This window comes from Chelmon rostratus, chromosome 14, assembly GCF_017976325.1.
Source record: "Chelmon rostratus isolate fCheRos1 chromosome 14, fCheRos1.pri, whole genome shotgun sequence".
NCBI classification, from domain to species: domain Eukaryota; kingdom Metazoa; phylum Chordata; class Actinopteri; order Chaetodontiformes; family Chaetodontidae; genus Chelmon; species Chelmon rostratus.
In genome coordinates, this window is record NC_055671.1 from 5,851,233 (window position 1) to 5,875,501 (window position 24,269).

General features: G+C 41.8%; 2 protein-coding genes across 3 annotated transcripts; one reads left to right on the plus strand and one right to left on the minus strand.

Moving 5' to 3' along the window:
* Nucleotides 1–559: 559 nt before the first annotated feature.
* On the minus strand, nt 560–9,285 carry zbtb21 (zinc finger and BTB domain containing 21). The gene is made up of 2 exons (XM_041952115.1): nt 9,183–9,285; nt 560–5,727 (listed from the first exon to the last, which is right to left on the minus strand). The coding sequence occupies exons 1-2, from the start codon at nt 9,268–9,270 to the stop codon at nt 2,681–2,683; spliced, it is 3,135 nt and encodes a 1,044-aa protein (XP_041808049.1). The 5' UTR covers nt 9,271–9,285; the 3' UTR covers nt 560–2,680.
* On the plus strand, nt 8,792–24,074 carry umodl1 (uromodulin-like 1). Of its 2 annotated transcripts, XM_041952113.1 has the most exons (18): nt 8,792–9,416; nt 11,000–11,230; nt 11,468–11,710; nt 11,982–12,140; nt 13,246–13,373; nt 13,622–13,805; nt 14,580–14,720; nt 15,765–16,037; nt 16,631–16,888; nt 17,392–17,504; nt 17,653–17,872; nt 18,902–19,039; nt 19,136–20,145; nt 20,300–20,460; nt 21,215–21,451; nt 22,077–22,233; nt 22,377–22,461; nt 23,081–24,074. In XM_041952113.1, the coding sequence occupies exons 2-18, from the start codon at nt 11,155–11,157 to the stop codon at nt 23,266–23,268; spliced, it is 3,771 nt and encodes a 1,256-aa protein (XP_041808047.1). In that variant the 5' UTR covers nt 8,792–9,416; nt 11,000–11,154; the 3' UTR covers nt 23,269–24,074. The 2 variants fall into 2 exon arrangements, with proteins under 2 accessions (XP_041808047.1, XP_041808048.1); XM_041952114.1 differs by lacking the exon at nt 14,580–14,720 and having other exon boundaries at nt 8,792–11,230.
* The last annotated feature ends 195 nt before the right edge of the window (nt 24,075–24,269 follow it).

Genomic DNA, 24,269 nt, shown 5'->3' on the forward strand with positions numbered 1-24,269 from the left:
GTTCACTGCTTGTGAGCGACTGAGCCTTTCCAGGATGCTCCTTTCATACCCAATCATGATACTATCACCTGTTACCAATCAACCTGTTTACCTGCGGAATGATCCAAACAGGTGTTTTTGGAGCGTTCCACAACTTTCCCAGTCTTTAGTTGCTCCTGTCCCAACTTGGTTTAAATGTGTTGCTGCATCAAATTTAGAATAAGCAGATATTTACAAAAATCAATGAAGCTGATGAGGTCAAACGTTAATTATATTGTCTTTCTACTGTTTTCAATTGAGGCTATGTCTGTGATTTTTTGTTTGTTACACAGTGTCACAATGTTTTTGGGATCAGGGTTGTAGTTTGAAAACCTAATGCCTTACGGTTAGGGAATTGTAGTAGGTGAGGGATTGGAGATTTAGGCATGCAAAGCAAAAATGTTCTTATCCTGAATTAAGACCCTGAGAGATGTGTATCACTGAATCCAAGGCGTTATATATTTGTATCATGTAAATACTGCACACTTACATTTGCTTTGAAGTACTGAATAATAATTCAAATAATACAAATGGTTGTATGTACAGTATACTCCATTGTTACTCTTTATTACAGAAATGAAGCACAAAAACTGTAGAAAAACCTAAACACAAAACAGCTCCAAAAGCAACAATATTGCAACCAATGCTGATACAAATATTCATTATTGCAGTGAGAGCACAGGAATACTAAAAAGATAAAACTTCTGTTAACTAATAAAATTGGTACAAAATCGAAGATACAAACACTTCCATATACACAATTCTAATCATTTCTGTGAAACTTCAGAAAGCTTTTATCACAAGAAATTAAGAGCACTATTATCAATACAGAATTTCTCCAAAGAATTTAACATCACAATGCTGCTCGCGTTGCTCATTTCGTAGAAAACATTCCGATAGTTTGTGTGGAGCACTTTTCGAATGCAACATCTCCCAAATAGTAGCGACCGTAATAATTTATGACAAAACTCTAATCCATCAAGCCAAAGCAGAAGTATATACTTGGACAAGAAAACAACTGTGAAACAACTGGAATACAATCAAAACACAATCTTTAATAAGAAATCTTTCGGAAGCAGGAATACTCTCTTACCATTTGTGAATAAAAGATTTGCTTTGTCATGCCTCCCTCGTCTTGACTTTACCATCGTGAATAGCCTGAGTCATAAGTCAACTGAAGTTCTATTGTGCTTTCATGTAAAATAGTATTGACAAAATATTTTTCAACTTGCATAAGGCCGTCAAAGCATCGTAAAGCTTGGTTTATTACTGTACCTAATGTGTTGAACTGCAAAAATCTATCAGTATATGAGTATTTACATAACACTGGTGTTCCACTGGGGTGTCGAACTTGAGTCGTTCAGAAATTATAATTTCAAATTCTAATTTGCATGTTTATTATTTCAGTATGACAATAAATTGCATTACTATGCAGTGTGCTTTGCTTGCTATAAATATTTCAGATTGAGTTCTAGCAGCTGAAGTAATGAGCCAAATGACGAATGACGTTGTCTAATATTTAGGACACTATCAAATCAACCCAGCCCATAATTTTCACTGACTGACATTTTTACTAGTAAGCTGGTCTGAGATCCTTTTACAAATGTTTTTTCAGCAACATGCACTGTGCTGTAATGTTTCTATATTACAGCTACCTGTAAATAACAAAAAAACATAACTTTCTCAAATCTAACGACTGATGATAGTTTTGTCTCATCCGTTTGTATCAGATAAAAATTATTCACCAGGCTAGTGATTAGGAAGATAAATTATAATTACTGAATGGAGACAATAAATGTAATGCATGCAATTAATCAAGGCTACATACTGAAATGCAATGCTTCAAACAGCAGGTATCTGAGGTGTGTTTGATGTACAGTGTGTGATAGAACATTACTATTATTATACTGAAGGTATTTTTCAATCTGCCCATTAAACAAAATGACACAAAGGCAACAAGAAACTCAAATATGACAGAAGAGATGCAAAATAATGCCAAGCATAAAGAAACAAAACTGAAACTTTTGGGCCTTTTTCTGTTTCTCTGCTGTGGCCTAAAACCTCAGTTGGTGAGAGGATCCAAGCAAACATTTTGGACTATTTACCCAAATAACAGAATCAAACTGTTAAGCAAAGTGCATATTGAATACATCGTTGAGGCCACCAATATTATCTTAAGGGTTGTCAGTCACATCAAGAGATAGATCTGATATAAAAGCAAAGCACTATTTTTTAATTCAACTGCAGCCTCCAAAAATTTAAAGCACTTTTTCCACACTCTGAGAAAACAACGTATATAGCTATACCTGTCAAAAGTGGTACATCTGAAGTAATGAGGGGTGCAACTCTATGCCTTGTTTTCTCAAAACACCTCGATAGATAATTACATGTAGACAACTAAGAGGTTTAATATAGAGAAATGCTTATAGCTCATTTCGAAAAGGAAAATAAACCATTTATAATCGTCTCACAGAGGAATCTAGCACTTGATTGCACATTCACGTTTACACCTCTAATGAACATGGCCACTTTAATATATGACATTGGAGGCAAGCGAATAAGCTATACATTCAGAGTCTTCCTTCTGTAGGCTGAGGTGTGTTTATTCTAATATTACATATTGTCTCTCACGAGAAATGCACAACTATAACTTGTCTGATGCTTACATGTGGCTGTGACTCTGCTCATGGCTCCAGAGACTAAAGGCCGTCTTGAAGGTCCTGTGACAGAGTTTACACATGTACTGCCTCTTAAACGTCAGGGCAGAGAGAGACGGTGCGTGGTAAAAGAGCGTGTCTGGTTCCTGAGGGCCACCTGGATTCTCAGTGCTGTTTGACCTTGACAGAGGGCTGTGGCTGCTGAGTTGCCGTTCTAGTTCAGGCCTCTTCGTCTTGCCTACTGATGAGCTACAGGGCTCTGGGCTGTTGGACTCCTCGGCCATTACTGCAGCAACAGGCGCCGTCTGGGTGGATTTGAGCACGGAGGCCTGCGAGGAGGGACGCTCCGAGTTTTGAGGGGTAGCGGGAGGGGAGGGAGACAGAGATGAGGGCTGTCTGTCGATCTCTTTGGCTCCGGGTTCATTAGCAGTCGACATGTGGGACTGGAAGTGGCTCCAAAGGCGGAAGTTGGTCCTGAAGGCTTTGTTGCAGATGTGACAGATGAACGGTTTGATGTGGCATAGCAGCTCCTGGTGTCGTTCCAGGTCTTTGCGAGAGCTGAAAAGATTTCCACATTTCTCGCATGGCCACACACCGGCTTCCTCAAGCCCAGTTTTGGCAGTCTCTGTTTTTTCCCTCTCACTCACAGCCTCCTCTAATGGCTCCTCCTTCACCACCAGCTTGCCGTGGTGGCCCATGCTCAGGTCCTCAGGCACATAGGATGAGGAGTCTTCTGAATCGTACATGGGTGGACCTGAGGAGTCACTGTAACTTATGTTCTCTCTTGAGCTCCCAGTTGCTAGAGGCTCATTGCTGTAATGCTCCTCTCTGAGCATTTCAGACTCCTCTTCATTGTTCTCTGGTTGCTTCAGGGGAATCTGGTCTTTAACAGTCATCATGTTTTGGTTGTGGACCTCCACCTGGTGGCGCCATATACTGAAGGAGGACTTGAAGGTCCGCATGCATTCCAGGCATGTAAGTTTCTTGTACTTGCAGTGTGACTCATGGTCCTTCTTGACCGTCGGACTGGAGAAGCGGAGGCCACAGTAGGGGCATACGGTTGCATGTCGACAGCCCCTCTCATGGTCTCCCTGTTCAAAGAGTGACGACAGCTTCATATTACAAAGTCTACAGGAGTAACCGCCAGCGTCTGTGTCCTTCTGTTGAATGATCTCATCCTGTTCCTGGTAGAGGATGCTCTCATTCCCTGTCTCCTGGTCAGCTTTTTCAGCAGGATGTGTCCTTAAATGCTGCCTGTACTGAGACTGGAACACAAATACCTTCCCACAGTAAGGACATATGAAGCTGGGCCTTGATCTCTTTTTGGTGAGTGCAGGAGATTGCAAACCCTGCTTATTCCTCTTTAACTTCCAAAGCAAGGCTTTCTTTATTTCCCTCTCTCGCACAATATCTATCAACTTCTTTTGAAATTTCTCATCCAGTACAGAGGAACTGGAGGATGAGGCTGGATTTTGTACTACACCATGCTGAGTTTGGCAGTGAGTCCACACTTTGAAGTTGGTATGGAAGCGCTTGTGGCAGATGTCGCAAGCGTACGGCTTTTCGGGATTGTGATACATATTTACATGACGATGTAGTCCAGCACTGGACCTGAAAACCTTTAAACAGTTCCAGCATTTGAAAATCTTGTTCTGAGGCGGCTCCCCACTGATCTCATGAGAGTTGCTGCTGGCACTCTGAGATACTGTTTTTGACATGTTCTCATCAAGTGAGAGGGTATGTTCTTTAAAGATTTTGCTCTTCTTGAATGGGTACCTTCTGTTGTCCGGCCTGTCCTTTCTTTTCCCAAAAGAATTTAAGTCTGGCCTGGGACCTTGGTCATAGTTTGTTTGCAAGTCGTTAAGATTGACTGGCAACGCATCTCCAACTGTGATTCGAATAATGTCCATGGGGTCGGCGAGTGGACTGCTGGGCTCAGCTTTCACGCTGACTTCTCCTTCTACCTGAGTGTCTTCATCATACCTGCTGGGGTGCTTTGACCTGAGAACCAGGGGAGATGTTCTTTTGGAATTGCCATTGTGAACAGATGTCTCTGGCCCAGGTGATTTTAAAGCCATTTTAACAACTGACTGTTCACGATTTTGCAGCTCCTTGAGCTCCAGTGTTGGTGAGAACACTGGAACGGGGCTGTCCATTGATAAAGATCTTCGGAGCAGGCTTTTTATGAGCGGCCCGCTCCTGTCAATGGTCTGGCTCGGCTCACTGGCCTGACCCTGAAAGGGCACTTTGGTGTCATAGTGGGGCTCCTGCTCCTCGTTCTCCTCTTTAGCGTGCCTGATGGGCTGCACTTCAGCATCACTGAAAGACACTGATGACGTCAGCTGGGGCCGAACAGATGTGATGTGTGATGAATTCCCTTTCAATATGGAGGTGTATGGATAGGTGGACTTCCTGTCTGCAGCTTCACTCTGTTCAGATGATTTCCTGATGGATTCAGAGTTTCTGATGGATTCATATGAGTTGTGTTCTGATGGAGTCTGAGCTGATTCCAGAGTAGAGTGGGGAGATGATGATCTCTGTGATGTTTTTCTCAGATAATTTGAGCGCGAGGGATGGGTTGTGTCATTCTGGATCCGACACACAATGACGCTCCTTGTCTGGACATCATTCTCATCTCCTTCTGAGAACGAAAGCCGTTTTCTAGACACACAGTAGGATGCATGTGGCCTTGTTGACACAATGTTGGTGAGGAAAGGGATTCCAAGGCTGTAGCCCAGCTCTTGTATGGCCGCCAGGCTGCCTTTGTCGACAAAAAGTGAGGAGGAGTAAATGTAATTCAGAACTATCTCAAAGGCGTCAGGCTCACAGAAGTCCAGGTTTACAACTTTCAGTGACTCTGCATCCATCCTTGTGAACAGGGACTGGAAATAATCACTGCTGGCAGCCAGAACACTCTTATGGGCCTGGTACCTCTGGTCCGCCACAACCAGTACAACATCACACATCTGGCCCCGCAGGCGCTGCTCATTCAGGACGCCTAACACTGAGAGGGCATGGGAGGGATTGCTGTAATGCACAAGGCTCTCCATGGCTGAAAGACAAGAGAATTCCATGTTAATGCAGGAATGTAAATACGAGAGGAGAGTAAACACCAAAGGTCATTAAGTGTTCACAAAATGAGTTTGTTATAGAGACGAGCATGAAGAGACACTTGCACACACACAATAATAGCCAGCTAGAGCTCAGCTACCTGCCCTATTAATGTATGCCTGTGTCTATTGGTCTTGTCATTTTTTCATGCCGCGACACCATCAGTGTCAGAGATAACGTACTCTGTGAATTTCCATGATATTATGTAGCCTTTTTTATGGTTAATTCAGACAAACAAGACTTGACTGTCAGTTATACTAACATGTAAAATAAGAGGGGTTAACGATGACATTAAACAAATATCAGCATCTAAAACAAAATAAATACACTGTTATTGCCTCTAAACTGCAAACACAAATTTAGTCATTCAGAATTCTACAGCATTTTACATGTTTTGATAATTAATGAGAAGTCTTGTAACAAATATAACAACTGAAAGACAGATCACTATTCTAATAAAATAGCACTGTCCATTTATTTTTATCATTCTTGCAAAAGATACATTTTTATATTCTTCATGCATTGAGGTGAGAGGAAAGTTATTTTTAACATAAGCAAGTTTTTGACATTTCAACTACGACTTCATAATTTCCAAGATATCAGCTGCCACTTGATGGTGAGTAGAAGCAACTAGAAGCCTTGAAAATCACTGGTATTTGAATGGATTTCATTATTTATGATTACTTCAGTTCAGATGTTCCCTGGCAGTGTTATATCAGCATCTTGTTTGATAATACATAATGCTGTTAAAGGCACATTAATGATACTAATAATAATCCACAGTATAATTACTGTGATTTAGAGCTGCAATGTTTAGTCAAGCCACAAAAAAAAAAATGATTGGAAACTATATCGCTTAAACGTTTAAATACGTTTTCCAATCAAAAATCCCAAACATTACTAAGTTCTAGCTTATCAGTTATGATATGGATTTTATGCTTTCTATCATTGTGAGCTGAATATCTTTAGGTACTGGACCGTTTGTCAGACACAGTTTGGGATTTTTCACTATTTTCTGATATTTTCAGACCAAATGATTCATTTAGAAAAATAATCGGCAGATTAAACCATAATGAAAATAACTGCTGGTTGCAGGCTGCCCATTGCAATTTAAACCTTTTTATTCACAATAACATGGTACACACTAATACAGAAGGACACAACAAGTTTATGGGCATTACATCATGTTAGTACCCTGACATTAGGTATGGTAAGGCAGCTGTGAAGTCACCCTCAGTGACACAGACTAATGCAGGAAGTTCCAACAGTTTGCCTCTAAAATAAAGGCTTCTCATCACAGAATGGCTGTACTGGACTGAGGTGGGCCACCTCACCAGAATTTAAGATCACCTCCACTTACACCATGAATATCTTTAATATACATCTATGAAATAAAACATTAACCTTCAAAGAAAAGAGCAGAGATGGCATCTCATGCAGCAAATTGCTATAACCTGTGCAATATTACATTCCCTTTTCCTTAAATACTACACCTATGCATATATATTTTCATTTTATTTCCACTGTGACACACACACACACACACACACACACACACACACACATATATATATATTTATTTATCTTCTGTGTAATAGAGCAAATACTGTACTTAACTTAACTTGCCCATAACAACCATTTGCAATTTGCCTCAATCCTTTTCAATATTTCTCAATACTTTCCATTTGCAATATATTTTAAGTCTTTTGGATAAAATGTACATATATATACTCATCTTCTTATTTTGTAGTTTTTATTTTCCATTGCCTTTGCCAAATTTACCAAGCTGGGGATTAATAAAGTTGATCTTATCTAATCTTATTTTTGTCAGCAGGTATTCCTTTCAGGCTGCATGTAACCCTAACAACCTGTACAAACAGGTCAGGACAGGCTCTATGGAGGCTGGGAAGCAACTTGGGGCAAAAAAAAGGTCTGCAAAAGTACCACTCACACATGAAGCTCATTGCTGTGGGCCCATGGCAATAACTACAGGTAACTTGTATGAAAACATCAACATCCTTATGCACTCCTTACTTCTCTAGCCTGCATACTGGGACGGGGACAAAAATAGTTTTGAAAAGTGAGACATGTATGTTCCCCCATCCCCGGTGGAAATTATGCCCTTAGAGGTAGAACTAGCTAAACTTTTTGCATCTAATACACCAGCCTTGCAATAAATGTTACTTTTGTAATGCTAGTTTAAACTGATTTAGAGGTGTGGATCACCTTTGTGGTGATTTCGGAGGCTGTAGTTTGTGGTGCTGATAGGATCTTCATGAAGGAGCTGTAACACACTGCATTCGTTTGAACTGGATATACCTAATAAACTGGCAACCGAGTGTATTTACATTATCCAGTAGTAAGTCACAAACAAATCTGACTTAGACAGATCTAAATTTGTTTAGATAGTTCCCTTACATGCACAGAAGTAAATCACCATCTGGCACACAGCTTTTGTTGTGCAAAAACAGTATACCAAGGCAATATGTGAGAAGCCTCTATTAGCTGCAATGAAGCTACCTTCCTAATTACAAGAACTGCTGCATCTTCGTCTGCTTGAAGTGATCTTGTTTCTAGATTGTTCACAACCCTGGCTTTCTCAGAAATAACGCACGTTGCTTCGGAAGGCGTTTATTTTGAAAACTGTGACCGGAAGGCATGTTACTTATGTTGACGTAATTGACACTTGCTTTAATCGGTTCACGACCAGAAGCTTCATTCATTCATCAAAAACTAAGAACCGCTCGGGTGCCTCTCCAGCAGAGCTTGTGGGCCACGTTGAGAGAACAACGGGGAATCGGTCGTGTCTGTTTTCTATCAGGAAGTCGAGTGAGGCTTTCAGCATTAGATCATCCATGAGACGTGGCTCAGTACCTCATGACAGATAACTTCTCCAACCCAAACGCCGCTTTCAGTTTGGTTCTTAGTCACGCGTTTCTCTCTCTCTCGTGTGGGTGGAAACGAGGCTGGGACCGTTTCAACCGATTTAACGACACAACGTTTCTATGAAATCAGGAGGGGAAAAGTTGAGCGCGTTTCAATGGAGTCCGGCGCGGTAATCCCGGAATGAAAACAGTCGGTGCGGACAGAGAAGCTGTTGGAGTGTGGGGGAGTGAATTGTGCCCGCTGCCTCCGGTGGAAGTGCTGTTTTGTTTTTGTGTGTGTTTCTTTTTGAAAACGGTTCAACCCGGCCTGACACGGCGCAGTTTGCTGGTTGCAAAACAGGTTGTCGCTGGTCGGGTTTCACAGCAGCACAATTCCCCTTTCGAGTTACGTCAGGGAGGAAGGAGCGGAACGGAAAGGAAAAAGCTTCTCCTTAACATCATTCTACCAACTATGTTTCACCCGCCCTGCTAATTTTTTTAGCGTTAAGTTTGGTAGTGTGTCTCCACTTACCCCGCCCGTCGTCAATATGGTCTCTCCTCCACACAGCCGGGACTTTATGCAGTGTTGTGAGCTTTCTGCGCGCTGGTCGTGATTCCATCCATCTTGAATTTGACGTCATCCCACACCAGGGATGAGGTCATCGCAAAGAACGCTCGTCACGTGCACTGCGCTCTGATAGGCTGTAGAGGACCAGGAGGCGGGCCCACTGGAAGACTCGACACTGAGGCTAATTTAAAGGGATAGGTCATATTTTTCATTTTAGCTGTTAATGTTTCTGTTTTTTGCAGTGGGGTTTGTTTTAGCAAAAGCTTGCAAACTGAAGTTAGTCTCTGTACTGTAATTGACTGTGCACTTGAGCACTGTTCTGTAATTAATTGTGATTTTAGTTTACATTAAGTACAGTATGTTTGTTGTTCTATTTAGCTTGATGTTAAGTCGCATGTTACAGTAAACTAGCCAAGGGTGGAGAATTAGGTGATTCTTTTTCATCTATTTTGATTTTATTATTTTTTTCATCAAATTTTAATTTGAAAAAAGAAACATTTTCACAGTGAGTGTATACATTTAAAAAAGCCACAGTTTGATTTTAGCAAATAAAATACTTTTTTTGTAGTTTTTAAAACCTTTTTCAGGTATTCAGCTACAGCTTGTCTGGTAGATTTGAACAGTGAGGTGCAGATAGAAAGTGCATGAAACTGCACGCCCCCCTAACCCCAGAGAAACTAATTAAGTCCCTGACTGAATGGAAGTCACTATAGCGTAGCAGTAGGTTCGTGTCATTACTGGCATCCAGTGGGGAGTTGTTACTATGTTTATTTGGCCTACAGGCCTCTTCCTGAAAGGTCTTGTCAGCTGCAGTACCTGGCAACAGTCTCACAACTCAGGTGTGGTACTGGTGGTGAAAGGACTATATTTCCATCAAATGCATGAAATGTAGCATAAAACCATGTTCTATTGAGCTGATGAATTTTATTCTGTGGCTGTGTATTTGATGCGTAGTGACCTTAGTTGACTCAGCCTGTAGCCTTGCACTTCCCTACAGCCGTATGCTCCAGTGCGTCAGTATGTGAGCAGTCATTATCATGTAATGACAGAGGGAAGTTTAATCAGGCACATTTTCACACCTCATTACTATAAAAGGAGCACCATTACATCAATCACTGCATTTAGTAAGAATAAAAAAATAGACAGGAACTCATTTAAAAGAATACAGAGAACCAGTAGAATTTTCTTTCATCAAGCATGAATGCATATTCACATTCATAAAGTTCACAGCGAGGACATAATCTTGACGTGGACTTTTTTTTTAGACCATATCTTTGACAGCCAAAGCATCCCACTGGTTCTTCATGTAATGAGAATGAAGGTGCGGGAAAATGGCAGCGAAGTTCTCACTCCTCCTTACTTGACACTAATGGCTGACACAGCCTGTTAATGCCAGCAGCATAGCTAGCACTGCCATGGTTACCTGTGTGGAGACCAAGTCATTAGGGACTTTGACTCCTCCCATCCTACATCTCTCCCCCTGGTGTCATAAACATGTTTACTGACCCTGACTCTGCCAGAGAACGAGTAAAATGACTACTTATTTATTTTAGAAAAAAGAAAATGAGGCCTCATCTTCCTTTGCGAAAGTCACGTGAACCGAAGGCATTTCTCTTTGTAACATGCCGACTCACTAGCTTGTCATGCTGCCGTACGTAACTGCAATGCAAGATATCAGCTTGTCTAAATATTGCAATATTCCTCCAAAAATGAATGTAATTTCTAACTCCAAATATTCACATAATTCTGCTGCTGACAGCCTTGCTTTTGTGGTCCGTTAGGGACTGATGGTGCATCGAGGGGAGGAGAAAGACAGAGCCACAGAGGATTTGGTCTTTGAGCACACCCTGAACAGTCAGTTAGCATCATCTCAAAGAGAAACATGCACATACAATGTGATCGTTAAATGTGTGGTTGAGGCTGTGTTCTGTGAAAAATGAGTTGGATGCTCTCCATCTGGGCGGCCGCAGCCCTGCTGGCTCTCTGTAGGGGAGAAAACACTGTGCATGAAGGTAGGCCTCTACGCAGATGACAGATTCACATGAAATTCATGCATTGCCACAACAGAATATGGCATTTTAGGAGGATGTACACTTCTGCTTTGTCTGTCTTTATTTGCTTTTAACAGATGATAGAGCATCAGGGAGAATTGTTAATGACTGATTAAAAATCTGATGTCATGCAGCCAGAGACTAACTACCAAGAAAATGTAACCAGCAGTGAAATTTACAAGATGTATTCCATTCCAGGAAATAGCCTGTCCGTAAATGGCTACCATCTATGTATCCGCAATGAGACAAGGATTGTGACTTTCCTGGCAATGCATATGGTGCCCTATCCTGTGACAGAGTCTTGTGGTGACTGGCTACTCTGGAAGACATGTACGGTCACACGTTACAGGAATGCCCATCAGACTGAGTACAAGACAGTGGTGGAGCAGGTGACCAGGTGCTGCGACGGCTACGTTCAAGTCGGTCGTTACTGTGCTCTGCGTGAGTGTGCTGCACATCATTTTCCATCAGTGGGTTGGGAAATCGTAGAAGAGCGCAACTTGCTCTGTTCGTTGATTTCAAGTGTCTTTGTGCTAGTGTTTATGAAATTTGATGATATAGCATCACTCGCTCAAGTCATCAGCACCACACAGTGACCTTTCAGTGTGTGGTGCTGTGTGCAAGACACCAGATGGAAGCACAGAAACCGCACAGCTACAAATATCTCACTGCTAATATATGGCCTGTAACATGTTATTTCCTTTGAACAAAGCTGTAAACAGGAGTGGGGAGTTCACTGCCAAGCCAGGATCCTGTCCAACTGCAGATGGATTGTATCCTGGGTCTGAGGACTGTGAGTGGGACATGGACTGCCCAGGCTGGCAAAAATGCTGCCAGAGATCGGATCGCTCTCTCTGCAGTGATCCTGCAAGTTAGTATACATCCTGATTTTTTTTTTTTTTGTTATCAAAATATTTCGCTAGTATGGTTTCTTGGGTAAAGTCATGTGTTCTTATTAAAGGGTCTTTTCACCCAAAACTTAAAAAACTCTTCCTCACTGGTTTCTAGCCCTCAGTACAGTACAATACATTACAGTACAACAGAGGTGAAGGAAATGTTGTTTGCCATGTCCAAAGTACTGAAACATCACATTTAAAGTGAGTCTGTGTAACTTTTGCTGTGGCTACATGTTGCAATTACAGGACAATGGCTTTTTCATATTTTCACATAATGTAACAGTAGCACTAGTAGAGAAGAGTCAGACAAATTTGTGACCAGACTCAAATATACAACAATATCTAATGTTTGCTAATGTTAGCTTGCAAAAAAAAAGAAGAAAAAAGAAATAAAAAATCATAAGCTAAGATATCATTAGATAAGCTTAAGAACAAGTAAGGCTGTATAAACTGTGTTGAATTGAGCAAGGGTACATTTTATTACTCATTAATTCAAGTTTTTATCTATACAATGAGGGATGCAATAATTATTTCTTTTTTTAAATGCTCTCACGTTATAACAGCTCAAGTCTCTCACATGTTGCTATTTTCCATCCTTTTCGCTCAAAACCAAGTGAAATAAATCCCAACAATTGGTCGGGACTGTAATAAAATTATGATGAGGGTAGAGGGAAGTCTGATATTTTTAGAAGAGGCGGGTATGGTGTTTTACAATTTCTCACCCCAGATTTATGTTTTATTCTAGCCCTCCCTTAAGCTGCAGCAAGCTGCCTCGTTCATTTAATCCTCATCTCAGTTCAACTCGTTTGGAACCGTTCTTTTTTGGTATTTGCACTTACAAAATAGTATGTAGTACCTGGTACTTTTTTGGTATCACCTCAGTTTTTATGATTATACAAGATGCACCACTTTAAAGCTGTTGCTTGCTTGTTTTTAAAAACTGAAAGTCAGGTTCAGACGCCTTCACCACCCCAGTCATTTTCCTTTTTTCATTTCCCTTGATCCCACAAGCCGCTCACTAAACAATATGGGGATTTCTTTGTGATTTCGGTGAACTGAACATTTTAACTGAAATTTCAGGCTCAGCAAATTATTCTGAGAGTGGGGGACACCGTTTTAATGCAACCGTGACAGTGAAGACAGATTACGAGCCAATGATGTCCAAGGACAGAGGACATCTGAATCACACAAGATTGCTACAAGCAATGGTAATACTGCTGCAAACACCAATACTGCTTCTACCACAGCTATTAAGACCGCTGCTGCATGTATGACTATGCCGCCAAAACCACTAACCAGCAGCCAGGACTAGCTGTGGTAATCCCGTGCAGTAGAAAATGTAAACGATAAAAACGTAGAAGATATACTGAGGTATCCACTTGTTGGTTTCAGAGTTGTTAAAGATTTTCCTTTTCTCGTTCTCACTGGTTATTTTTTGTGTTTCTATTACTAATAGGTGACTGGAGCTCTGCAGTCTGACGTTTCAGTTTACTTCCTCAGCTCATGGCCTGTGCATCCCTACAGAACTGCCACCTCACTGCTGATTGACTGCAGCTCTGCTCTTTCGCTGTACAATGTCACGTCAAAGCTGCATCTTCTCCTCAAACACATACAGGAGGTGTCGTCTGTAACCGTGGAAGGTGAGGAGACGCGGTTGTTGTGTACAGCAGCGTTCATCTCTCTGTGAAGCTTTTTTTTTTTTCCCTGTCGAGAAATGTCATTCTTGTAGAGTTTTGAGAATGATTCATGTTGCAGAGAACACAGTGTTCAGGAAAAAATGACTCAGCCGCACCACAGTTTCCTTCTCCCACCACTTCTATTTGAGTGACAGTCATCTGTGGGATGTTTCCTGCAATAGCGGAAAATAACACCAGAGCGAGTGCATACACACACACACGCACGTGCACAACCCCCTCACCCCCCCACACACAGATATTAATCATGAATCAGTCATACTTACATGTGCACTAAAGACACAGCAACAAGCTCACCATCACACACACAATCAAACACACATCAGCTTGCCTTCAGAACGTTCTTTTGCACATTATGTTTTCCCTTCTCTACACTTAATGCCAGTGTTATAATATACTTCAGTTATTTTCAGCCACCTCTGAGTTGCTTTGCCTTTAAATGAAAGGAAGACAACTGAGTCAAGTCCAACCTGCATTTTTCATTTTAAGCAACAGTATTCTTACCCGAAACCTTTACAAGCTCTTCTAAAACAAAAATTGTGAGCGCAATTTCACAATCTGAAAGTCTTTCCCAATACACGATGCTTTTGTTTTTGCTCTTTTCCATTTTCACATTACACCTTGTAATTATTGCTCCTCATGCAACCCTAATTCAACAGCATGTGCATGTAATTTTAATTCCAGTGCGATCTCTTCATATGTCTGTGTTTATAACTGCAGATGTAGATGAGTGCGCGCAGTCTGCTCTCCATCAGTGTTCCCCTCAGGCAGACTGTAAAAACACAGTGGGCTCCTACCATTGCACCTGTCGCCGAGGATACACTGATGTTGACCCCAGCAACCCTGGAGCCAATTGTACAGGTTTGATTGTGTGTGTGTGTGCATCTGGTGCAAATACATATAATTTGTCATTTACCTTGGGTTTTACCATGTGGCTAAGAATGGATGGAACAATCGAGTCAGACGTTCTTTAAAAACAAAACATAACAAAACAATCAAAAAAATGAGAAGTATATGCAATAATCTTTTTTATCATGTAGCAAATAATTAGGATTAAACTGGACACCATTCTTTTCCTCATAATGTTATTATACAAAACAAGCTATTTAAATTGATGCATTGTAAAGCACTATCCCAAGACTCATCTTTTTTTTTTGCTTGAAAGACATCTGATACCTCTTTTAAGAAACATTGTTATTATGTTAGGCTATATAAAAAATGTTTAGAGGAAATTTTTAAATGCCATTTCCAATGAGTAGAGTCTGCAATCTGCATCTCAGACTAACCTCCATCAAAGGGGCAGCTTGTATGTTGCCTAAGAGTCAAAATCCATTCTAAGAAAAGTCAGAGTGTCAATAACACTTGAGCATCCCCGGTGCAAAATTATGTGCTTAATAATCAAGTGAGGGCTCCATGTTTCTTTGGAATTTTATTGTAATTCATTAAACATCATCCAAACTAACAAAAAACACAAGAAATGTTTCATCCAGCACAAACACTGCGGTAGGGCAAGCACGGCAAATGGCACAAACAAACCAGTGGGGGGACAAACAACCACCTTCAAATGCACAATAGGAGGCAGCAACATGTGCCAAAGTCGTTCCTCTCGCTGCTCGAACCAGGAAATTGTGGTTAGCTTTAACATCACAGCATCATCACTGCAAAGCTCTGCCGCAGCCAGCTTGACTCTCGATTTCACATATTTTTAGACACAGACATGCTAAAACCCCACTCCTTTTATATTACTGAGACGTTAGCCAGTGTAGACGAGCCAGCTGTATCCTCATCTGGAGCCACTCGGTACACAAACAGTACAGCTGGATGGACCCCCACCACTCTTATGACATGTTATTGTTTTGCATCAGAGACTTTGATTTGAACATTGGCTTGTGTTCTTTCTTCCAGCTGACATCAGGGTCTCGACCACCACAGAGCCCCCACTTGACTACCTTCCACCCAAGAACACAACCTACATCCCAGCTTCCAGCACCACACAGGACCCTCAGGGCAACAGCACCACGGGTCTCCTCAACGCCACTGAAACCAGCACGGCTGCACCTCTGACTAACACAAGCCCTGTCCCTTACAGTTCATCACATGCTCCGCAGTGGACAAGTTCTGCTCCTCATACCAGCATGAGCTCCACCATAGAGTCACCTCTGCCAACAGCCACATGCTGTGAGAAATGCTTTATTTCTGTCTCAAGGCTGCTTAAAATCCCTACATCTCAATTTACAAGTCAATTTACACGAGATTAACAGACGTATTTGTTTTTATCAGAACATTTCATTTTAACGGTGCTGATGAGCTCTGGAGAAATTTTTTTAATGTGTTGGAAGTCATTACTTTGCATGTTTTGATCCAATTCATCCTCAGCTGATGCAGATATCTTTAAAGCAAATTTTTTGACATCTTGGGAAATGTGGTTTGCTTTTGCTGAGAGTTAAACAAACAAAGAACATTGATATTTCTCCCATATCAGTTAAGTTATTAAACAGGAAGCCACCACCATTAGCTGGTTAGCTTAGCTCAGCACAAAGACTGGAAACAGCTAGCTCTAATGTGTATAATGCAACATGTTGGGATTTTACTGGGGGCGGGGGGTACTGGATGAGGTGTCAAGCTATGTCTTGACCAGGTGCAGTGACTTCCTTCAGTCTCAGTCCTGTTCAGTGCTGGCTAAAATGTGAAACTATTCCTTTAAGCACAATGAATGAATGATAACCCTGCCCCCCCCTTTCCCTCCCCCACTATCCTTCACCACTCTCCAGCTCCTCCCAACATCACCAGTTTATGGTCGGCTAACGTCACTGGAACCTCCTTCTGTGTCTACTGGTCCAGCCAGTTTCAGATGAACCAGACTTACCGGTTGGTTGTAAGCAACTGGTCAGAGGTCATTCATTCTCTGGAAACCAATCAGACCATGATGGAGGTGGGAAGACTGAAGCCCGGCACGCTCTATAACGTCACTGTCACACCTCTGGCTTGTGGAAGCCAAGGAAGCACCCTTCGCCTATTGGTCAGGACTGGTAAGAACTGTGCACAAACCGAACGCTGACTGCTCCGGTGCCTTCTGTACCATGTAGAGCAGACTCTACTGTATACGAAGCTACAGTTTGTGCCTGGAATAGCCGTGTGGTGGCAGTTCATAACTTACGGTAAATTGTTGCTTTTACGGCAAGTGAACTGCAACATGATGTACAATTTCCATTTTAATGATAATATTACAGTTAGTATTAAAAAATAATGTTATGTTGTTGCTATTGCTTCGATGCAAATATCAGCAATAAAAACTGCATTAATCTAAGTTGATAAAAAGGCAGAAGTCTTTATTTTCCTGAGCCACAGAAGATGGAAGTGAATTACCTGCTGAATACTCCCCAAAGAGTTGTAAGTAAAGTGATAAAATTGTCCTTAATGCGTGATGTGAGAAACATTACATTTTGAACCAATAGGACATGGTCTGACGAGAGGGCTGCAGTTTAATGGTGGAAAATGTGTTCATTGTACTGAGTAAGGCTTTTCTTCTTAGATGCTCAGACTCTTGACGCCACAGCACGACTCACCAACGTCCAGTTCACTGCCGATCTGCAGAACACCAGCAGCCAGGCCTACAAAGCCCTCGTTGAGAGCATTACACAGGAGGTACGTGTGCTACGACAAACTTCCAGTGACAGAATATGACTTCTGAGTAGAACTCCACACGCTGTCAACATGACCATTTCGCTAAATTAGCAAATTCACTCATCCGTCATTATTCTGACTGTGGGGCTGTTTCCTTTGTCACCTACAGATCAGCTGGTCTCTGTCTCCAGAGATAAAGGCCATGGTGGATTCAGGCCAGATGAGACTTGAAATCAGAGGCTTCTCCCCGGGGAGTGTGGTGGTCAACTTCACCTTGGTCTTCATCCCCAGTCAAAGCCAAGACATCAGTAATGTGTCTACAGCTCTGCTGCACTCCCTGATGAACAGCACCAAATACACTGTGGATAGAAACAACACAAGAATAATGGGTATGACTATTCCTAATCTCTCTGCTAACAGTGTCGTCAATTAAACCAGGGCTAGGTATAAAACTCTTGCTGAAAGAATAGTCTTAAAGTAACTTTCAGCAAATCTAAGTTTAATTTTGCACATCAAGATTCATTTAGATTAGTTTCTCAAGGTTAGTTCTGCTCAGCTTGTGGAAACAGTTGAATAATGTTGTCTGTGGCTGTGAAAGGAACTTCCCCAAGTCTGAGAAAAAAAAACCCTGGTGACATCATCAGGGTTATCCCAGTTCAGGACTTTAAAATCTTATCAGAAGAACTCTGTTACAAACAGAAGTGAAGTGCTTTTCCAATTACATGCAGGTTATAAAGGCAACAGCAGTGACTTAAGTGCTGCAGGATGTACATAGTTTTAAATTATTCAAAAACCCACATCAGTGTGATGTGTGGTTGTCATAAAACCTGCACATATTAATTGCATAACTCCCTCAAGTCAAATGCAAGTGTTGTAAAATTCTTAATGTTACTCAACTGTCTGCAACCAAATTTTTACATTAACCACATTAGGCCGAAGACATGTGCGATTTGCTGCTGTTTATACTGTAGCGTCTCCTTACTGCAAGATCTCATTCACAGAATATTTACATTTTCTGTGATGGAGGAGTATGAAAGATGGAGCCATTTATATTTTGCATATGATATTTTTGTTGGCTGGTATACAAAATGATGCTATCTAGTTGCATTGTGGGAACTGTAGGATGCAGCATGTTTAGATACGAGGGTCTACAGACAAGCTATGTCAGGCGCTGCTCCCTCAGATTAAACTATTTTTTAATATGGCTCTTGTGTGTCCCCCAGCTTTGTGGTTGTACAGCACAAAATCGCTGCAGTGTGCTGTTAAGTGCTCAGCACAATGGCACAGAAGTGCTGTAAAAATGAGGACTACAAATGTTTTTGTTAGTCTTTTTATCATTCGCTATTTTCCACCATGATTTTTTTTCATGCCAACTTAAAGCCTGATTTACTCAACCATTTTTTTTTCACTTTTTGTAGATTTTAATGAATGTGCTTCGGGGGAAAATGACTGTTCCCAGTGGGCTACATGTACAAACTCCTGGGCCTCCTACACATGTGCTTGCATGGACGGATTTACAGACAGCAACCCTGAACGGCCTGGACGAGCCTGTCAGGGTACGGACTAACAGTGTGGTAGTGGGAACGATTCATATTACACAGATTATGTGCACTAAAAAATAACAGAATATCTTTCCGTTTTGTCTTCTGCAGCAATGACTACCGTGGAGACAGTGACTCCTCCACTGACACCAACTGTATTTTCTACAGTTAGCGCGACCCCTTCCTCTCAAATAACACCCACAACCAGTGATCCACCTTTAATCACTGTAACCACCACTCCAGGGATAACCACGACCATTACATCAACAAGTGAAACGGTTTCCACTACAGTCCCGTCTACCTCACTGGTTTCAGCCACTTCTCCAGCCATGCAAACAGCTCTCCCATTTGAAACGACTGCTCAAGCTACCACCACTTCTACCACTGTAGCCACCACTCCTGCATCCACCACCAGCAGCACTGCCCCAACAACCACATTTACTGCCCCAGCAACTACAGCTACTGCAACGACAAGCACCACTACAGCCCCAACAAGCACCACTACAGCCCCAACAACCACTATTACTGCCCCAACAACCACCATTACTTCCCCAACAACCACTATTACTGCCCCAATGACTAGTACTATTGCCTCAACGACCACCATTGCCGCACCGGCAATCACCACTACTGTCCTTACGGCCAACACTTCTACCCTGGCAACTACGACTTCTACCGCTGCAACTACAACCTACACAACAACCACCGCTATTGACCCTACAACCACCCCTAGTGCCCCAACGACCACCACTGCTACCCTAACAACCACTGCAGCCCCAACTAGCACTACTACTCCCACAACCACCACTACTGCAATGACATCCACCCTAACCCTAACCCCTACGCCTGTCGTTACCAGCCCCACTACCCCTCTTACAACTCTTACAACCAACACTACTGCTCTGACAATTGCCACCAAAGCCTCTATGCCAGGGGCCATCTCAGTCCAGTGCAGGGTCGCTGCCATCACTGTGACAATTGTCAGGGATTTTCTTCTGAGCACCAAAATCACAGAGAGCGCCCTCTATCTGGGCTTGCCAGAATGTGGTGTCAATGGAGGCAATGCCACCCATGCCCAGCTGACCGTGGCCTGGAATGAGTGTGCCACCAGGCTTGTGCATGTGAGTTTATTTTCTCCTCCGAAGAATTGCAGCATTTGATAAACTTTTGTGTTTTCCTAAGCTCTTGTGTGTTTCTTGGACTCTGTGTTTGCAGTATTATGTCTCTAGAACAGAAGTACATCAACTCTGAAAATAACCCAAACTGTTATTTTAGAATGAAACCCACTACACGGCATCTATAACCCTGTTCAACACCATGGATCCGTACAACACATCCAGTGGAACGGTGGAGGCACCCAGAATACGTCTAGAGGTTCCCATCATGTGTGCCTACATGAAGAGCATGCTCATCTCTACAGACTTTGGCTCCATGGGGTACGCTTCACTTATTGCCATGATTACTCAGCATGCTTTAGCATTTTTCAAAATAGCCCCAGATCAGCTGAGGCAGTTCAATGTGCAGCCAAAGAAATCAGATACACAGATACAGAACTGTCACATCTAAGTCATGTAATGAGCAAGTTGGTCTTAAAACAGCAGCTACACTGCAGAGACTTGCCTGTGATATCCTCATTTATGATAAAACCTCCATTTATGACACATCTAGTATAACGGTGGAAGAGTAACACACATGTTTTAGTGTGCTTTTAGCTGAAATATCAACACACAACCACTATACAGTGAGCCTTAGTCCTGAAAACAACAGTTTGACATTTTGGAAAATACGCTTATTTGCGTTCTTGTGGAGAGTTAGGCGAAAAGATTGATACCTTTCTTTACGTGTGTATGGTAAATATGTATCTGGAGCCAGCAGACAGTTAGCTTATCTTAGCATAAAGACTGGGAACAGGTGGAAACAGCTAGCATGCCTCTCTCTGAAGGTAATAAATCTGCCTATCAGCGCCTCTAAAGCTCACTAACAGTAGATCCCCAGTAACTTTCTGAGTCTCTGCTGGTTGCCCAGCAACCGTTCCCATTCAAGAAAACAACGACTTGGCATTTTTACAATTTGTACAGATTAAACAAACAAATGGATTTGTGAGTTTCAGAGGTCCTGGTTAGCGGATTGATTTGCAGTGTGTCCCTGTTGTTTATGGCTGTATGTATTCTCTCACTCACTCGTCTCCAGGTATGACATGATCAAAGACGTCATCATGGGCTCAGGGTCGTTCCAGGTGACGGTGCGGCTGATGAACGGTACGATGCCTCTACCCCACAACTACAGCCTGTCCCCTGGGGAGGCCGTGGTGGTGGATGTCAGCCTCAACACCTCCTCAGAGCACATTAAAGTAGTTATCGACAAATGCTGGGCCACTCCCACCCAAAGCCCCATCGACACCAACAGCCACGTCTTCCTGGAGAACAGGTCTGCTCCTACCTACAGCACTATCGCCATTTCTGTTACTGTTGAATTTCAGTTAGCTACCTTAACTAATACATTTACTCCATCTCTAACCTTAATTACAGCTACTACTGAATATTTTACTAATACTATTACCACTACTTCTCAACCTTGGGGATCCCACAGGGATCACTTGATAAGATCTTGAGATCATGAATAAATCATTTTGTAATAATATAGCAACAAAATTGTGATAACAGGTTGATCATTTTGAAAAAACAAAAGGTGTTTTTCTCAAAAAAAGGAGATAATTATGTTGTTGTATTATGAGAAATTTCTCTGTCATCCAGAAGTAATGGCAAAATGAACCTAGATATAGACACTATAAAGTTATTACTGCCACAGCTCTTCTCTGTTTCTGTAGCTTCTAAATACAGGCACATCATTTTCCGCATGTAATCAACATGAAGCTCCCATCAGCTCTCTATGTTTGTAGCAATGAAATGAACATTCTGAAACCTGAAACAGACGACTGAATATTGTTTACTCTCATTTACTAGTCAGTTTAAACACATTTTACAACCATATCAGATGCAGACGAAGACTAAAAAAAGACATTTCTCACTTCCTCGTTTCTGTCTTTCCACAGCTGCTCCCTGAACACATACGTCAAAGTGCTGATGAACGGCAACTCCAGCACATCTCGTGTGTCCGTGCAGATATTCTCCATCGTCAACCTGGATGTGATCTATCTGCACTGCCAGGTCCAGATCTGTGCGCAGATCGGGTCAGACACCTGCGTGCCTGTGAGTACAGCCTATTTGAAAACACTTCCACAGAGTGGATGAATCTGAAGCAGCTAATCCCCCAGTCTGACTGAAGCGTCTGGTTGTTTGAATGTTAAAGAAGAGATTTTCTCCTTTGTCATGTTTGTTTGCGTTTCTTGCAGGACTGTCTACAAAGAACAGCTCGGTCTTCAAACACAATTGGAAGAGCTTTTGGTTCTTCTGGGCCTCTACTGAAGTCAGACGAAGGTGAGAACTTTTACACAGATAATTAATATCCACTATAAAGCATCTCACTCTTCTGTGATATGTAGTTTTTAGAAAGGAAATATTTTTCAGCTGCATGCCTCTGCTGTGCTTAACGTTGAGTCAAAAACGGGATTTAATTCTAGCTGAACAATGACACTCCAGCTTCTTCTCTGCCGCGGCCAGTTTTAAAAGTAGAGCCTTCACTATCCATTATAGCCTTGAGTGTCTCTTCATTCAGAATCTGAATAGGCCATCTGGATGTTGAATTATGACAGCGGCGCTGCTGTCTCAACCATCAGTCCGGTGGAGAGGCAAGTTTGAGTAGCTTGATGGAAAACACTCTTGAACTTGATCAAACATATTTGCAGTATCTTCAGCTATTCATTTTCATGATAGTTTCATGAGTGGAATTGAAAAGCTCAGCTTTTTGTGAGTGTGCTGAGCGAAAGAGTTTGTTATAAGAGCCAGTACTTAGTTGAAAATACGTTTTTTAGATAATCTCTTCACAGTTTTGTTTTTAAAATAGTGACTTTAACATGACTAGACTAGAGCCCATTGTCAGATAAATCCCCCTGTTTAAATTTTCACTAATTCTGAAACCTGACACATACTCTTGCAGATGACGAGGAGCAGAAATATGATATGCTTCATATAGTTGGACTCTCCTGTCTCGGAATTGGCCTGTCGCTCTTCTTCATCGTTGGTTTTGTGTGCCTTTTCTACTACCAAAGGAACCGCATTGGGCACTACAACTTCAGCGTCAAACCCAAGCAGGAGAACTTCACCTACCTGGTCTTTAATACCTAGGTGTGCAGCGGCACTTACAACCAGAGCCGCAGAATCAAATCATGCAGCTGCAAATAATTTTGACAGGCTATTACAGCACAGCTGCCACAGGGTGGCACTGTTTCACCATTCACATGTTAGTTCTCTTCAAACATGGCAAATCTTGCACACATTATATTTATAGTTGTCCTGCCCCCTTCACGTTTCTATTTATGATACATGTATATAAAGCACAATAGAATTTATATTCAATATATATATATATCTTGTTACATTTAAGATGTTAAAATGAGTAGTTGCACACTGGAATGTCAAATATAGAGACTATGCATGTTTCAGGGATTTTTAACGTTGAAGAGGAGGAAGATAAGTGTGACTTGTTACACAGTTTAAAAGCTAAAAGTTTCTGTCTTGAAAGTTTTAAAACACATTCTGTCTTTAGTTGAGACAAAACCTGTTCACAGAAGCGTGAGACATGTTAATACCGGAGAGAAAATTGCACACACTAAATTCAGAAAACTGAAAATAGCCACTGAGTGTGGAGAATATTTCACTGCATGGTTCACAGACCAATTTAGTTTGCACTGAAACTAGCTTGTATTGCTTTGTATAAGAGATGTTCGTGTGGGCAAATATGCTTCAAATATACAGCCTGCAATACTGGTCATGCACAATTATCACTTTATCTTTTCGAGCTGCTATTTTTTGACAGGTGCACTTTTTTTGTATCCGTGGTGTTTGTTACACGTCTGAAATATTCGTTCCCTTCTCACGTGTACAAAGTCGTTGTGCTGTAAGCGGTGTGACAATAAACATGTCCTGTATGAACTCAGACACTTGGGGGTGCTGCTGACACAGTTCTTCAACCTGTAAAAAACAAGGCAAGATGGCTTCCTGCAAGCATCGAGAAAACATGTTTACACTGTCACAGAGGACAACAGAGGGGGGTGATGCAGAGAAAGTTGCCACTTTTTCACCTTTTCTGGATTGGACTGGGTCCGGGCATGTTCCTCCTTCAATCA

What these genes read in the sequence shown, in the direction of transcription:
- zbtb21 (XM_041952115.1), bottom strand. Translation starts at nt 9,270, where the DNA reads ATGGAATCACGACCAGCGCGCAGAAAGCTCACAACACTGCATAAAGTC. An exon ending in CCATATTGACGACGGGCGGG is followed by an intron (nt 5,728 to 9,182) that starts GTAAGTGGAGAC and finishes CTTGTCTTTCAG; the next exon opens with CCATGGAGAGCCTTGTGCAT.
- umodl1 (XM_041952113.1), top strand. Translation starts at nt 11,155, where the DNA reads ATGAGTTGGATGCTCTCCATCTGGGCGGCCGCAGCCCTGCTGGCTCTC. An exon ending in CACGTCTTCCTGGAGAACAG is followed by an intron (nt 21,452 to 22,076) that starts GTCTGCTCCTAC and finishes GTCTTTCCACAG; the next exon opens with CTGCTCCCTGAACACATACG. An exon ending in TCTACTGAAGTCAGACGAAG is followed by an intron (nt 22,462 to 23,080) that starts GTGAGAACTTTT and finishes ATACTCTTGCAG; the next exon opens with ATGACGAGGAGCAGAAATAT.